Genomic DNA, 14687 nt, shown 5'->3' on the forward strand with positions numbered 1-14687 from the left:
TGTGGAGGCCCCCTGGGTGTGTGGGGCCTGCTGGTGCATGTGGGAGGGTGGAAGCAGATGGGAACAGCGCACATTGTTATGCCAGGAATCCCACCCCCATCCCCAAAGACACATCTGGCCTCCTGCCTGAGTGACATACCTCAGGGTCGCAGGCAGCTATGTTTGTGGTGATGGAAGGGTTAATGGGGGTGAAGAGGTGACCCCCTGTGCAAGTGAAAGAGGCTCCTCTCACGTGTTCCCATTTCCTTCCCAACAGGCAAGTGGAGGCGCGATCCTTCTACACCCACTTCCTGCGGAGGCTGCCTGGGGTCACACGAGGCCCCTACACGCCGACCAGGGCACCAGACACACCGATCAAGACGACCCCCACCCCGCGGAGGCCTGCAGACAGGTGAGCACCCCCCTGTCTGTCCACGCACACACCCCCGCCGCAGAGCCCTCCCTTGGCTGGGTAAGCACTGGGCCTCCAGCATTATGACCGGCTTCAGGAACTTGATGCTTCCTGTGGGGGGCTCCAGAAGGCCTGGCCAGCAGGAGCGCTTGCAGACAAGGGGAGCAGAGGGATGGTCAGTCGGTGGAGGGTGGCTTGACAGGCATGAAATGATGGATACGATGCCAAGGCCGGGGCAAGCAATTGGCCAAAGTGGCAGAGCTGGAGGAGCGTGGGTACTGTATTGCAGTTTGGGGCAAGGGCATCATTCATTGCTGTCACTGCTCTTGGATGCTCAGAGAGCAACAGCTTCTTGCCATCTGGACCTGATGAGAGGGGCTGGGCCTTTCCTGCCCTTTTCTGTGCCGTTGTCCCTTGGCGGTGAGATCCGCACACTGGGCTCTGCGTGGGGTGGCACCATTCGGACACTGAAGTTAGAATGGGATGGGCCTGCTGCTTATCAATGCTGGGTCCCAAGGGCGTGTGAAGCAGCCATGCTTTTATGAATGGACCTTCAGGCATTGGCCTATGAAACCCTAGAGTGTTACACTCACCTTCCCCTACGTTACAGGGGTGATCAGTGGAGCTGACGGCCTCCCTTTTTTTTTTTTTGTTCCGCTCCGGCTGCCCTGTAGGGGGCAGTGGCGTGGAGGACGGGAGCGCCCTGCAGCAAGCCTGGCAGGGCAGCCCACATCCTTCCCTCCCAGCCGACCAGAGTGGTGTGGAGCCGTGTGGCAGTGCTCCGCTGAAGCCCTGGCCGCCCCCCTTCTCTCTCTCCTTCTACCCCCACCCCCTTCCCCCGCTAGCCGGGGCATATCTGCAGGGCAGGGAGTCCCCCTGCACCCTGGCTCCGGCCGCACCGCAGGCTGTTCTGGCCGCTGCGTTTTTTTGCTTGGGGTGGCCAGAAAGCCGGAGCTGGCCCCGGTCATGCTGCTTGCTCCTTGCCCCATCCCTTCCCCCAGCCCATCTCGCTGACTAGGGATGCTGGAGATGTTCCCCTGCTCTGCAGCAGGAAGGGAGAGCTCATTGCCTTTCTCCCCCCAGAGGAGGCCTGCAAGCTCTGTGGTGGGGCACATTCTGCTGGCATCTGTACCGTGTTGGGGTCCTGGGTATATTCCCTTCCACCCACCCAGTTCCTATCTGCCCACTGTCCCTCCTTTGCTTTAGCTGTGGATTGGCAGGCCCTTGGCTGTTGGTTTTGCTGTGATTATGGTGGGGGTGAGGAGCGGCTGTAAAACACAACCATTGTTATTCCTCTTGCTGCTGCAAAATAAAGAGAGCAGGCCCCTTTGACCCTAGCCCCATGGGGGTGAGTGCCATGCTGCTAGTGAGGGCACTGCGGGGGCTGAATGAAGCTGGAGGCTGAGCTAACCTTGGCCCCTCTCAGGGTGAAGCCAGACGGTGGGTCGTGACTGAATTCTGACATCCTCTCGCGGGAGAAGGGGCCAGGACTCGCAGCTGTAATGAGGGGTCTCCTCCTCCCAGGCGGATCCTGGGGGGATACAGTTGAGGTCCCTCACTGGAGCAGGGGCCAAGGACCCCCTTTCTGCAGGCAGGCTCAGCCGGTTGTTAACGCCCTGTTTTTCTCCTCCGCTCTCCAGCTCAAAGGTGTACATGGCTGACCTGGAGTCCGCGCTGCACTATGCCCTGCGGGTAGAGGTGGCCCGGTTCTCTGTCCTAACGGGAGAGCGGGTGAGGGCCCTGAAGGACTTTGTGGCAGTGCTGGCAAAGGTGAGCGCTAAGGAGTCATCAGCCAGACAAGGCCTGTCCCGTCTGTAGCCCCCTCATGCTAAGAGCGGACGCAGGGCCTTTGCTGGGGCCTCACTTGACACCATGGCAGTCACTGGGCCTCCCCTTCAGTTGGATTAGAGGAGGGGCAGGCTGGTAATTGAATCCTGTAGCGAACGAAGCTGGGCATATCTCCTCATGCGCTCTGCTTGAACAGGTCTCCAGAGAAACCCGTCTCCACACCGTTTGCACACCCCACATTCCGGCCTGCATAGCAGCCCTTGTGACGACACCCTGGATGGCTCGAGCGCTGCTCTGCCTCAGCCGGCCTCTAACCCCCTCGGTTCTGGCTGCTTGGCCCTAGTCCCTAACTCCGCTCGAGCTCGGATTGTGAATATAGAGCCTTTGTTTAGATAAACGGGAAATTGGAATTGCATCGTCCCCTGGGCTGGGCATGAAAATTATATGTGCCCTTCCCAAACCTTCACTGGTGACGTGACCAATCGCCTCGAGCCTGGACATGAGCCATGCCTTTTGAAACCCCACCCACCCGTGCTCAGCCATTCACCATAGCCACTTCCCCCTGAACCTCCTGCAAGATGGCACCACCGTGGCTGGTTCTCTTCCCCCCCTCCCCCACCTCCCCTTGATGCAACTTCTTTCCTCTTGCTCCCACCCCTACCTTAAGCATCTGCATTGGCTACACCGGTAAGTACACTCACAGCAATGCCCTCTGCAGTGAGCAGCTTTGAAATGTCATGGGCACCTCTGCTTTGCTATGGCAGATATGTGGCTTGGCGGCCATATATTGTCTCCTATATGACCCTCCAGAACTTACCTTTGGAAATCCTCTTTCACAGGATGAAAGAACTCTCCTCACGCAGGATGCAATGCGATTGTGATAGCAAGGGACCTTTAAGGACCTCTTGCACACGAGCCTGTTTCCTTTGGAAACTTGGGTTTGATTTAAAAAACTGGAAAGGGTTCTGAAAATAGTTGCCAGAATAATTCAGGGTCTAGAAGACGTGCCTTATAGTGAGAGATGTAAGAAGCTCAGTCTGTTTAGTTTCTCCATGAGAGGTGACTTGATCATGTTCTAAAACAGGGGTGGGCAAATTTTTGGCCCGAGGGCCACATCTGGGGGGGAAACTGAAGGAAGGGCCATGAATGTAGGGCTGGGGCAGGTGGTTGAGTGCAGGAGGGGGCTCAGGGTAGAGGGTTGAGGAGCAGAGGGGTGCAGCAAGGGGGTTGGGGTGCAGAAGCAGGTGTGGGGTGCAGGAGGGGCTTGGGGTGCAGGCTCCGGCCTGGCGTCGCTTACCTCAAGAGGCTCCAGGGTGGCAGTGGCACGCAGCGTTGCTAAGGCAGGCTCCCTGCCTGCCCTGGCCCCGCACTGCTCCCGGAAGTGGCAGGCATGTCTGGTAGTGGCTCCTGGGGGTGGGGTAGGGCAGGCTGTGCTGCTGCATGCTGTCCTCGCCTGCGGGTACCACCCCCAAAGATCCCATTGGCTGCAGTTCCCTGTTCCCAGCCAATAGGAGCTGTGGGGGGTGGTGCCTGCAGGCGATGGCAGCACACGGAGCCCTCTGTCCTCGTCCTCTCCTTTCCTCCTCCTTCCCTCCCCCTGCCCCCCCCCCCCCCCCCCCCCGAGGCCACAGGGATGTGATGCCAGCTGCTTCCAGGGCAAGCAGGGAGCCTGCCTTAGCCCCGCTGCACCACGGGGCTGGCAATCCTGCGGGCCAGATTGAAAGCCCTGATGGACCGGATACGGCCCACGGGCCATAGTTTGCCTTCCCCTGGTCTAAAAGATGAGAAAGCATAGGTGCTGAGTTTCTAATCTGCTGGGGGGTGCTTCCCCCTGGCTCCGCCCATGCCCTGCCCCCACTCCACCCCTTCCCCCAAGGCCCCATCTCCGTCCTGCTTCTTTCCACCCCTGGCCCCTCTTCCCGCCCCTTCCCCGCCCAGTTCCTCCCCCGAGCGTGGTGCGCCCTCGCTCCTCCCCACAGTGCTTCCTGATGCCACGAAACAGCTGATCCGTGGTAGGCACTGGGAGGGAAGGGGAAGCATTGATTGGCGGGGCTCCCCTGGCGGGCAGGAGGCACTGGGGGAGATTCTGGTAGTGGGGCTGCCGCTGAGTGCTCAGCACCCACCATTTTTTTCCCATGGGTGCTCCAGCCCCGGAGTCAGTGCCTATGTGAGGAAGACATTTCTGATCATAGAGGGTTCTTTAATGGAGCAGAAAAAGGCCTGACGAGATCCAGTAGTCAGAAACTAGACACATTCAGACAAAATTAAGATGATTCACCATTGAAACAGCTTATCTGGGAATAGGGTAGATTCTCTATCACTTGAAGCCTTTAAATCAAGACTGGATGTGTTTCTAAAGAAGATGCTCTAGTTACTGGGTGTGGTTCTGTGGCCAGCACTATGCAGGAGGTCAGATAAATGGTTGTAATGGTCCCTTCTTGCTTTAAAACTTATTCATCTAAATGTGGGTCACTAGTGCAATGAGTCTTGGGTTCTCAGCTTAGACCTTTATTACTTTTTCCCTAAATGCCCAACTGCTGCATGATTAACAAAACTGGCTGGCTGTGCCTGTGAAGGGACCAGGACTAAGACTAGCAGGGATGGTGCAGGGTAGGACTGAGGTGCATTGGAAGGAGTGTGTGAGGAGGGCAGGACTAGAATAGCCAGTGGCCGTGTGAGTCAGGCCTGAGGTGCTTTGGCATGGCTGTGCTGAAGCCTGCTTAACACCTAGCTTGCTTGCGGCCTGGCTTTAGCTAATGCTCTCAATCTCTCTCACTTTCTTGAGCATGGAAGATTTCATTAAATGAATACCCCACCCTGCCACCTTCCCCTTCAAAATACAATCCCCCAGGAGAGTGCAGGCTGTGTTCGATCCTCAGACAGCTGAAGGGCGGCTGTGTGTGTGTGTGGGGGGGGGGGTTGCTACACCAGCCCCCCAGGCTCTGGAACCTTCAGGGGACCAGTCTATACTGTGAAATGTGTTTGGTGTCAGACAACTGTAGTAATGGCAGCTCCAGATTAGGAGACAAAGCTGTTCAGATGCAGGGAACAGAGAGCCCAAGACCGAAATAGCACAAGGAACCCAGTTCACCAACCAAGCTCCCTCCCTCCCTGCAAAGCTCAGAGATGTTGGGGCGGGGGGAGGGTGGATGTAGATGGGGAGGGGAATGGGGTGTGTGTGTAGATGGGGAGGGGAATGGGATGTGTGTGTGGGAGGTATAGATGGGGAGGGGAATGGGGTGTGGGTGGGGAGGGGAACAGAAGAGGAGAGTGAGTGTGTGGGTATAGATGGGGAGGGGCATGGGGGGTGCGGAGGGGAATGGGTGTGTGTGTGAATGGAATGGGATGTGGGTGTGGATGGGGAGGGGTACGGAGTGTGGATGGATGGGAAGGGGAATGGGGGGTGGGTGGGTGTGGAGGGGAATGGGGGGTGGGTGGGGGGGAAGGGGAATGGGTGTGTGGAGGTATAGATGGGGAGGGGAATGATTCTCTTGCAACATCTCCTGCTTCTGCCTCCTCAGTCTGGTGGTTGGGTGTGTACCATAGTCTAGAGGAAACAGTTTTGTGCTCAGTGCAAGATGTTTCAGATTTAGGCCACTAGACGGAGCAATGTCACCAGGATTCCCACATTCCTGACAGTTGCAGGGAATTTGCCTTCTCTGCATGTCCAAACTCTGATCCTTAAATCTAGCGCATTTCCCAGAGACGTGTAGGCCTGCGGGGAGAGAAGCATTTATTTTAGAACAGGTCACCTGCTAAACCTCACCCCAAATCTCCAGTATCCCACGGGAGCCTTTGAAAGGAGATTTGGAGGAGTGAGGGAGGGATCCCCAGCAGAAATGTCAGTTCCCTGTGTGTGTTTATTGTCTAGCATAACAGGGTATCCATGGAGGCTAGACCCTTTTGCTTTCATTCCCCCCACACTTTCCTGGGTCCCCGCCTCCTGGTTTTACCACCTACACTGTCTCCTCTCTTTGTGTTTGTCCCTGAGGTGGGTCTCCCCCCCTCGCCCCAGTCACTCGCTCCTCCCCTCCCTGGAGCGCTTGCGGTTTTAAAGTGCTGATACTAATCGGATTTGTGTTGACTTATTGTCAAAGTAGCTTTTCGTGTTCCTCGGAGACTATTTGGAGTTACGATTGAGATTTGGATCTTGGCTGTTGGCCCACAGGGCTGACTTGTTCACAATAGTGGCAGCTTGAATATAAATGAAAAGGCTTCCCAGTGCTGGCTGCTTGGATCACTGGGGGGAGGCTTCATACCAAGCTGGACAGCCTGAGACATGTGTAGCTGTGAGCTCCCCACAGCCAGTGCTCCTGCACCATTCTCTGCAGCGACTCCTGCTGGGAGGGGCTGGCATTGCAGTCGCCGAGAGTTTCTCACAATCAGGGTCTCACCCTGTTTCCCACCTGAGAGAGGCTAGCAAAGGGCATATGGGGACATGATAGTATTGCTAAGATCCTGACTTTATCACTGTAGGATGATTTGTGTCCTATTAGCCATCATGCTCAGTAAAGGTCTCAAAATGTCCCCTGGAATCAAAGCAGGAATCTCTCCCGTGCCTGGGTTCACGTCGACCATAATGGGTAGCAAGGCTTTTGTCGTTAAACGTATTTCCTCCTCGCTCTGTTCTTGCTGTAGTATTTTCCTGGCCGCCCCTTTGTCCAGAACTTCCTGCGCTCTGTGGACAGGTGGCTGAGAAACGTGAGAGAATCAAGGATTCCCTACAGTGCCTTGGAGCTGGTCTTGACCAACAGAAAAGAGGTGGGTCGCATAGAGATGATTTCCCTTTAGCCCTGCAGTGTGTGCACACGTCTGCCTTCCCCTGTCCTTTTCTCTCAGTCCTCCTCTGCTCTCCCTCCCCTGCCCACCGCATTAGCCCTGAGGTTGTTACTCTTTGTCTGCCTGTCTCTCTCCCCATCAGGGTCAAGCCCCAGCAGTGCTGTCGAACAACGTGACGTGGGTGGGTTGCCAAGGAAGCGAACCTCATTTCCGAGGCTACCCCTGCTCCCTCTGGATCCTCTTCCACCTCCTGACAGTGCAGGCGACTAGACACCCCAGGCTGGGCACAGGTAAACACGCGACCCTGTGCACGTCCCACTCTGAACGTGCCGGATGATCTAGCTCTTGGCCATAGAGAGAGGGGCATGGGAAGCACCGTGATAGCTCCCTTTAGCCATAGCTCGGGAATTTCTGGGAGCTGCTGCTCCATGGGAAATGCGATGGGGAGGGGGTAGGTAGACTCAAGCCAGAAAGCTGAAGGCAGTCCTGGGGTTTTAGAAGGGTTGCAGTCCCTGGTTGGAAAGCCCTTCCAGCCATCCCCGTAGCCAGGGAGTCGGTAGGCCCCACACTAGGTAGCCCATTGTAATGCCCCAATCTCCTCTCATCCCATCTTGCATGCCTAGCACCTGTATCTTATGGCTTGCTGGATCCCCCAGTGTGAGCGTTCTGCAGCTCTCATGTCAGGTGGTTGGCTGCCACTTCTCCCAAGTCTGGGTCAGAGCGCTGAGCTTCCCAGCCCGCCAAGGGGGCTGCGCTCCCGTGTGGAATCTTAGCATCATCTCATCAGTCAGCTGTGCACGGCGCTCTCTCCTGCCACAAGGCCAAATGTGCTGCTGTCTCTGCTCAGCCAGCCCCTCTGGCTCAGGGAGGGACAGATCACAGCTAGCAATAATAGTATCTAGCTCTTCTGTAGTGTGGCTCTCTACTGACAGCTGAACGCTAGCCCCAGGGCCTGCTGGGTCATAGGGGATGTGTCTTAAACAGGACATACAAGCCCGACTGCAGAGCCAGCCTTTGGCGTCTCTGCTGGTTTCCCTCAGGATCCCCTGGCCCAGCCTGGTTCATGGTGCCGTGGTGTCCCATGGTGCCGTGCCAGCGCCTCCCAGTGCAGGTGGGGCTGAATGCTCGAAGCGTCTCACACGCCACTGGAAGCCCCGTGCTGGGCCCCACACAGCCCTCTCAGTGTAGCTGAAGCCACCTGCTCCGTGGCGCTGTGATCCTGAGCTGCCTGGTCCCGTGGACCCACCTGGCCTCGAATTGCTAGCACTCTGCAAAGAGCCTGGGTTCCTCTGGGCAGCGTGGATGGCAGGGAAGCCACCAGGCCCAGTGCTGCTCTGAGTTGCCAGGGTTTCCCCAGCCGAGCGTGCTGCGCCGACTGAGCTGTCTTGCCTCCCCCTCCAGGCCCGCTTGAGGTCCTTGGCGCTATGCGCGGCTACGTCCAGTCCTTCTTTGGCTGCCGGGAGTGCGCACAGCACTTTGAGGGCATGGCAGCGGAGTCCATGGACAAAGTGAGAAGTGTGGACGAGGCAGCCCTCTGGCTTTGGTCAAGACACAACCGGGTCAATGCTCGGCTGGCAGGTAAGGGGAGGTGTGTCCTGCTGGTGAGGCTAGCATTGGTCGAGGAAGATGGGGTGAGAGGCGCCTGAGGGAGAAGTTAGCCCCCAGTGCAGGGAGTCCAGACCCTCTGGCCGTATCTGGGGAGGGATGGGGCACAGGGTCATGGGGACAGCTGACTGCAGGGGGGTTGGAATTTGTGATGAACCTCGTGGGCCAGCTGGTGCCTTGGCTTGTAAAGCACAGGCTGGGCTGACTCAGTAATAACGCTCCCCAATAACGCTGTGCCTGCCCTGTCACTGCTGCGCAGTGAGGGGGCGTCTCTCCTCGCAGACTGATAACTGCAGGGGGAGCCGGGCTGAAGGGGGAAGCCTGGGGCACAGGGAGCTGCGAGAGCGCTCTGCCTGCATGCCGTGGGCCGGCTTTGTCCAGTCATTTCTTCTTTGAAAGCAGCCACAAAGGTTAACTCTGCAGCCTGGCAGGGGGCTGGCGGAAGGCCGTGGGGAGGGATCGCAGACCCCCGAGGTGAAGGGAACAGGCAGCTGGTGGTGCTGAGCCAGAGACCGCCCCAGAGAGGCAGTTAAATCTTATCCGGCTTCCCGCAGGGGGCTTTAAAAGCTGCCACGTGCCCTGGCAGGACCCTCCTCCCGAGACTAGACGATTCTCCAAATGCTCCATTCGTGTGCAGACGCTGCCCCTCCCCCTTTGCACACAAGCCTCTAGAGCCCAGTTCAGGGGGAGTTGGGACAAAAGCAGCTGGCAGCTGAGAAGGAAGAGGGAGCAAGAGTGGCCAGGCAGGGGAAGGAAGGGGGGAATGACTTCCTGCTTGTCAGTGCAGCCTCCCCCGGTGGGGGGCATAGCACCCTCCACCCCAGCTCACAGCATTCCCCTGGAACGCCCATGGCCCAAGGATGTGGCCCAGGCTGACACCCAGGGACTCTGGCAGAGAGAAGGCAGAGCCCACTGAAGCCTGGGGGAACCTACCGGCGTTCGTCCAATTGTGGGGTGACGGTTCCTTCTCCGGTCGGTCATTTGGGAGGCAGGGAGGAGACTCCCAAGTCTCAAGGGGCTGCAGCTCTTGGCTACAAGAGCCTGTTCTTGGCACTAGGGTAGGCTGGGGGTTCTTGCATGCCCGCTCCCTGCCCCTCAGGGTGGCTGAAGGGCACATGAGCAAGTGGAGCTGCTCCTACAGGCAAGTTGTGCGTGACCTCCCAGTCAGGGCGATGTGCGAATCCCACTGGAACTGTGCTCCCCTGCTGGGAGTCTCACGCTAGCAAGGGGAGAGCCGGCTAAGGCTGGAGGGCTTTGGGCAGGTTTGGGGTGTGTCTGTAAGATCCATAAGGCACAGAGGCTACTCCCTTTCCTTCAGGGCTTATGGGGTGGATGTTAAATGCTGTGGTTATTGTACTGGGACCATCCTGCTGCTGGAGCCCCTGGTGGGACTGTGTCTGAGGCCTTTGTTCCATCTGATTTATCCAGGTACCGAGACAGAGGACCCCCAATTCCCCAAGCTGCAGTGGCCTCCCCCGGAACTGTGCCGTCCGTGTCACAGTGTGGTCAAAAGGCGCCAAGTGTGGGACGAGGCAGCCGTGCTGCAGTTCCTCAAGGCCTACTTTTCCCCGATCAACATCTTCTTAAATTACACAGAGCCCGAGACGGCTCTGGTGGTCAGGCGCAGCCAGGAGGCAAAGGAGGGAGCTGGAGAGTGGGCCATGGGTGAGGGGGAAGAGAGAGGAGAGGAGGACGACGACAAGGAGGAAGAGAGAGGAGAGAATGGGAGAGGGGAGGAGGGAGAGAATGGGAGAGGGGAGGAGGGGGAAGAGAAAGGAGGGAATGGGGAAGGGGAAGAGGAGGGGGAAGAGAAAGGAGGGAATGGGGAAGGGGAAGAAAGGAGACCAGGGAAATTGGAGGGTGCAGGGCTGGGAATGGAGGTGGGTGGCTCGGAGAGACGAGGCTTTTCGGGGCCACGGAAGCCAAGCATCATCCGGATGAACCCCAAGATGCAGGAGCTGGAGGAGGACATTGTGGACCTGGACTCCTTCAGTGAGCTGCACTACAAGAGCAAAGCCCTCAAGGCTGCGGCCAACAAGGGGCGGCGGCTGAGCAAGAGGGACACCATCCCGCTGCTGCTGGCAGACGACAGCCACCAGGCCTTTGACTATGCTGCGGTCTGGGAGCGCCTGAGGCGGCAGGGGCTGGGCTCCAAGCAGCTCATCGGGGCCCTGGAGGAGGACGAAGGGGACACCCTGAGGAGGAGCCATTGGTTCCGCATGCTGGGAGTGGGCTTCTCCCGTCTGGACGTCAGCCTGTGCATCATCCTGTACTTCCTCTCCTCCATGTGCCTGTTGGGCATGTACACCTTCTTCCGCATGCGCACGAGGCACCGCAAGGGCCGCCCCAGCTTCCCCACGGCATGAGGTGGGGAAGGGGAGCAGTGGGGGGGGTGTATGATGGTGTAGGTCAAGTGCTAATGATTCCTTCTGGGGGTCTGTGGCCGGAGAAACGTCTGACTTTCTCCGTCAGGGTTGCTAGGGCAGTGGGTGCAGCTGGACGGCTTCTGGATCTTGCCACCGCTGGCCACATGGACATGGGGCCGCCCAGCAGACAGATATGACAGGGTGTTCTTCAGGGATCCAAGAGCCTTACCAAGCCACCCGAGCTCCTCAGAGACTTCTAGCGGAGTTGCTGTCGGGTCAGGGTGGGGGGCTGGAGAACGGAGTGAACTGGGAGAGGTGTGGGGAGTTCTAGCTGCCTCCCTGTTTACAGTAGCTCAGCCACTGGTAAGGATTGGGTGGTCTCCTTCCTGGTCTGTTTCCTGCTGCACCGCAGTGAAGGTGAATCCAGCCCAAAGCGCCCAGGCTGCCCCAGAGGGTGCAGAACTTCCTCTTTGCCAGATGATTCCTTCACTCTTGTAGGCCAGGATCACTAACCCACTCAACCCAAGGCGCTCTCGCACTATGCTCAGGGTGTATGTGACACCACCCACAAATAAGGGACTGCGGTGCCACTGACTGGAGATACACATAAGACAGGTGCTGAGGAAGCTGTGTAGCCAGAGCTAAGCCAGTTCACCGTAATCCTGACCTGTAACGCTCCCCCCACCTCCATGTACTATTTGTGTCATGAGCCACTGCGCTCCTTATCCTAATGCATCTCAATCCTGGCTTGAAATACCACCTGCTCCACACTCTTGGGTTCTTTCTATGCTGGCTCTGCATTTGTGAGAGAAATGGCCACAGGGGTCAGACTCACCAATCGGCATCTGGCTTCTGAAGTTCAGGGCTCAAGGGGAGGTGTCGCTGCGTTAACCCAGAACAGCTGTTACGTCCAGCCTCCCTGCAGCACAGAGCACACATGAGCACAGAGGTGGGTGGGAAAGGACACGGACCCTTGGTCTGACCACAGATCATTCTGCTGGAGCATCTTATTCTGTGCCACCTTGACCTGTCATGTTGAGCTGTCCCCAGCCTTCTCCTGTGTATGCGGGGGGGGGGGAGAGACATTAGTGCTGGCAGGGTTCTGTGTCAGCCTGTGCTGTGTTTCACCTGCTGGGGGCATGCTCGGGCCAATGGGCCACCTCTCTGAAAGTCTTGCAGGCAGATTTGCTGCTACCCTCATGCTTTAAAAATAAAAGTGGGAGGAGATGGGGGGCTTTGCCAGTTCCCCCACCTTATATTATAGTATTTGTGAAACTGGGAAGAAACTGGAACTCTTCCTTTTGGCACTGTGAGTGGGACCAGCCTTAGAGCCAAATTCCCCTGGTACAATAAAAAGCCATAGAACCTACCAGGAAGTCCTGTGCTGATCCATTACTCCACTTTGTTCCCACCTGCTTCAGCATGCAAGCATGGGTGCCTCCATTAGGGTGCTCAGCCATGCATTCGGGTGCTGTGTTTCAGTCTTGCAAGCCGAGCACCCAGAATTGGACACAAATTTCCCAGATGCACCTGGGCGCTTGCTCAGTACTGGGAATATTCCCTCCCATGTCCTCGTATAGTGAGCACCGTCAGCCCAGAGCATTCGATCTCTGACCCCTAGCGTTAGTGCATCTCACCGGCCTGCAGATGCTGTCACTTTGTTCAACCTTTCTATGAAACCCATTGTACTGGAGTCACCGTTGAGCTGAGGAAAGAGAATCCTAATGCAAATCATGGCATTGCAAGAGTCGCTTAACTTATCCCCATCCTTCGTGGCCTCCCATCCCCTGTCCTTTTGTTTGTGCATTGTTTAGAGTGAGGTCTGCTAGCACTGTGCAAATGACCTTTGGGCTGGTGAGATCCAGAGGCTGGCTGCACACTGGGTGAAGGAGCATTTCTTGTTGATTGTTCTGAATGTAGCTCCTGGTACCCGTAGGCTTTCTTCAAAGGGTGCATGCAACTAGTTACAAGTTAGGACCAAGCTTTTCAAAAGTTACCAGGAATTTTGTTCAGCCTGCTTGAGAGGCCTTGAAAGGGCCTTACTGTCATAGGCTGAAAATCCAGCTCCTTTCAAGGCATGTCAAGTTCAGCATCTGAAATCACTGGTCACCTTTGCAAATCTTACCCTAGGGGACCTGCTGGGTTAGCTCTAAGGCCTTGTCTGTGATGCGGTTTTGTGCTCCATTGCCAGCCGGAGAGCTAATATAGATTGGCTGCTTGTGCTTCTGCCACTGTGGTGTCTAACCCTGGTCAGACAGCTGTAAAAATACTAGTGGTGGATCTGTACTCACACCGCCGCTGGTGGGGCTCCTTCAGCAATGATGGGTGACAGCCAGCCTGACCTGATTTTTATCATCTCCCCCTTTTTTTATTGTTTCTTTTTGCATCCCAAAACTGGGGAGGAGGATGGGCAGGACCGGTGCCTAGAAACGGGGACAGCTCTGGAATTTGGGGATAGGGAGCAACCTATGATCACTCTTCCCATCCCCCACTTGGTACTTGAGAACATCTGCCTTGTCCAGCGTAACGTGGGCCTGCTTTTGGGACTGGGAAGGCTCCTGTGTCTCCCTTCCGTGGGCTTGCGCTGTCCTGATGGATCTGACCTAAGACTGCCGGGATGTTTCTCAAGCCCAGGCTGAGATAGCTGAGTTCTTTGCTCTTTTCTGAATGTGCCTTTTAAAAAAATCTGGACTCCTGAGCTACAAAACATTGGCTTTGAGATCACCTGTGGATTCCTCCCTGATTTTCACTCAGTTAACTTCCTTTTGCCATCTACAGGCTGGAGCTGAGGGACTGACTTGCTGGGCTGCTGGATTTTGGTTTTTGGAGGGGGTTTGGACTGTATCTGAGCCTCCCAGGGCTGTGCCTGTGAGAAGCTATGCTAGCCCACTCAGAACTACTAACGGGCACCCCTCAATCATCTAAACTGACCTGGCATCTGGAGCAGCTTGCTGCATGCCTGGTCCTTGATGAGCTGGTGTTTGTGGGTTGGAAATAGCCACTCAAAGGGATTCTGACATCACATGATGGGGTCACACGTGCCCTTCCATGTTGCCTGGTGTCATGGGTCTTTGTGTGTCGCTGGAGAGAACAGATTCCTTTGGGAGGGGGGAGGGGTGCTGCACCGTTATTTGTCTCAGCCAGTCTGCTGTAAGGGGCAGAGCGGCTTCCCTACTTGGCCGGTCTCAACCCAGACCTTTAGCTCAGTGTGTCGCCCCCAGGCTGAGGTCTGCAGGACGCTCTGCTCCGGGATGGGTGGAGGAGAAACATTTATCTTTAATTGTCATGAAAGGGTTGGGTTGGTTTCATTTTCTTCACTTTAAAAGTGGTGGTTGGTTTGTGCTCTGTTCCCGGTGCCAGGCTGCTGCGCCAGAAGGAGCCGGGGTCTCTGCACGTGGTGTCTATGCTTGTGTTAGTGGAATAAATTATTTTTGCTAATAAACATTCTGCTGTGTTGGATCACATGTGTCTAAAGTGTGCTGAGTGTGTGGGTCTGAATTGCTGTGATGCAGAACAGTGCAACACAGGGCTTGACTCTCATCTGCTGAACTCCAGTGTGGCCAGCCAAGGAGCTCAGTGGGGTAGGGACGAGCCTGCTTTTCCTTCATGCCCTGTTTACTCTTCTCTTCTCCACCTCAACTCTCCTTGTGCCTCCTGTTCCTGGCCTCCTTCCACTAGCCCCCTCCTGGCCCTGTGACCACCTCTTTTTGCATCCCCAGTGCAAATCTGATGGTGCATTGTGTGCTACTGATCACCAC

General features: G+C 56.6%; 1 protein-coding gene across 1 annotated transcript in view; it reads left to right on the forward strand.

Moving 5' to 3' along the window:
- The window catches only part of QSOX1 (quiescin sulfhydryl oxidase 1), a 37793-nt gene extending 23405 nt beyond the window's left edge, over positions 1-14388 (forward strand). Inside the window, exons 7-13 of the mRNA XM_054037494.1 lie at positions 257-391; positions 2032-2161; positions 6818-6940; positions 7101-7248; positions 8360-8536; positions 9992-10299; positions 10393-14388. Coding sequence (XP_053893469.1) covers positions 257-391; positions 2032-2161; positions 6818-6940; positions 7101-7248; positions 8360-8536; positions 9992-10299; positions 10393-10929 — 1558 coding nt within the window. The 3' untranslated portion in view covers positions 10930-14388. The remainder of the gene's footprint in view (positions 1-256; positions 392-2031; positions 2162-6817; positions 6941-7100; positions 7249-8359; positions 8537-9991; positions 10300-10392) is intronic.
- The last annotated feature ends 299 nt before the right edge of the window (positions 14389-14687 follow it).

Source organism: Malaclemys terrapin, chromosome 8 (genome assembly GCF_027887155.1).
Source record: "Malaclemys terrapin pileata isolate rMalTer1 chromosome 8, rMalTer1.hap1, whole genome shotgun sequence".
NCBI classification, from domain to species: domain Eukaryota; kingdom Metazoa; phylum Chordata; order Testudines; family Emydidae; genus Malaclemys; species Malaclemys terrapin.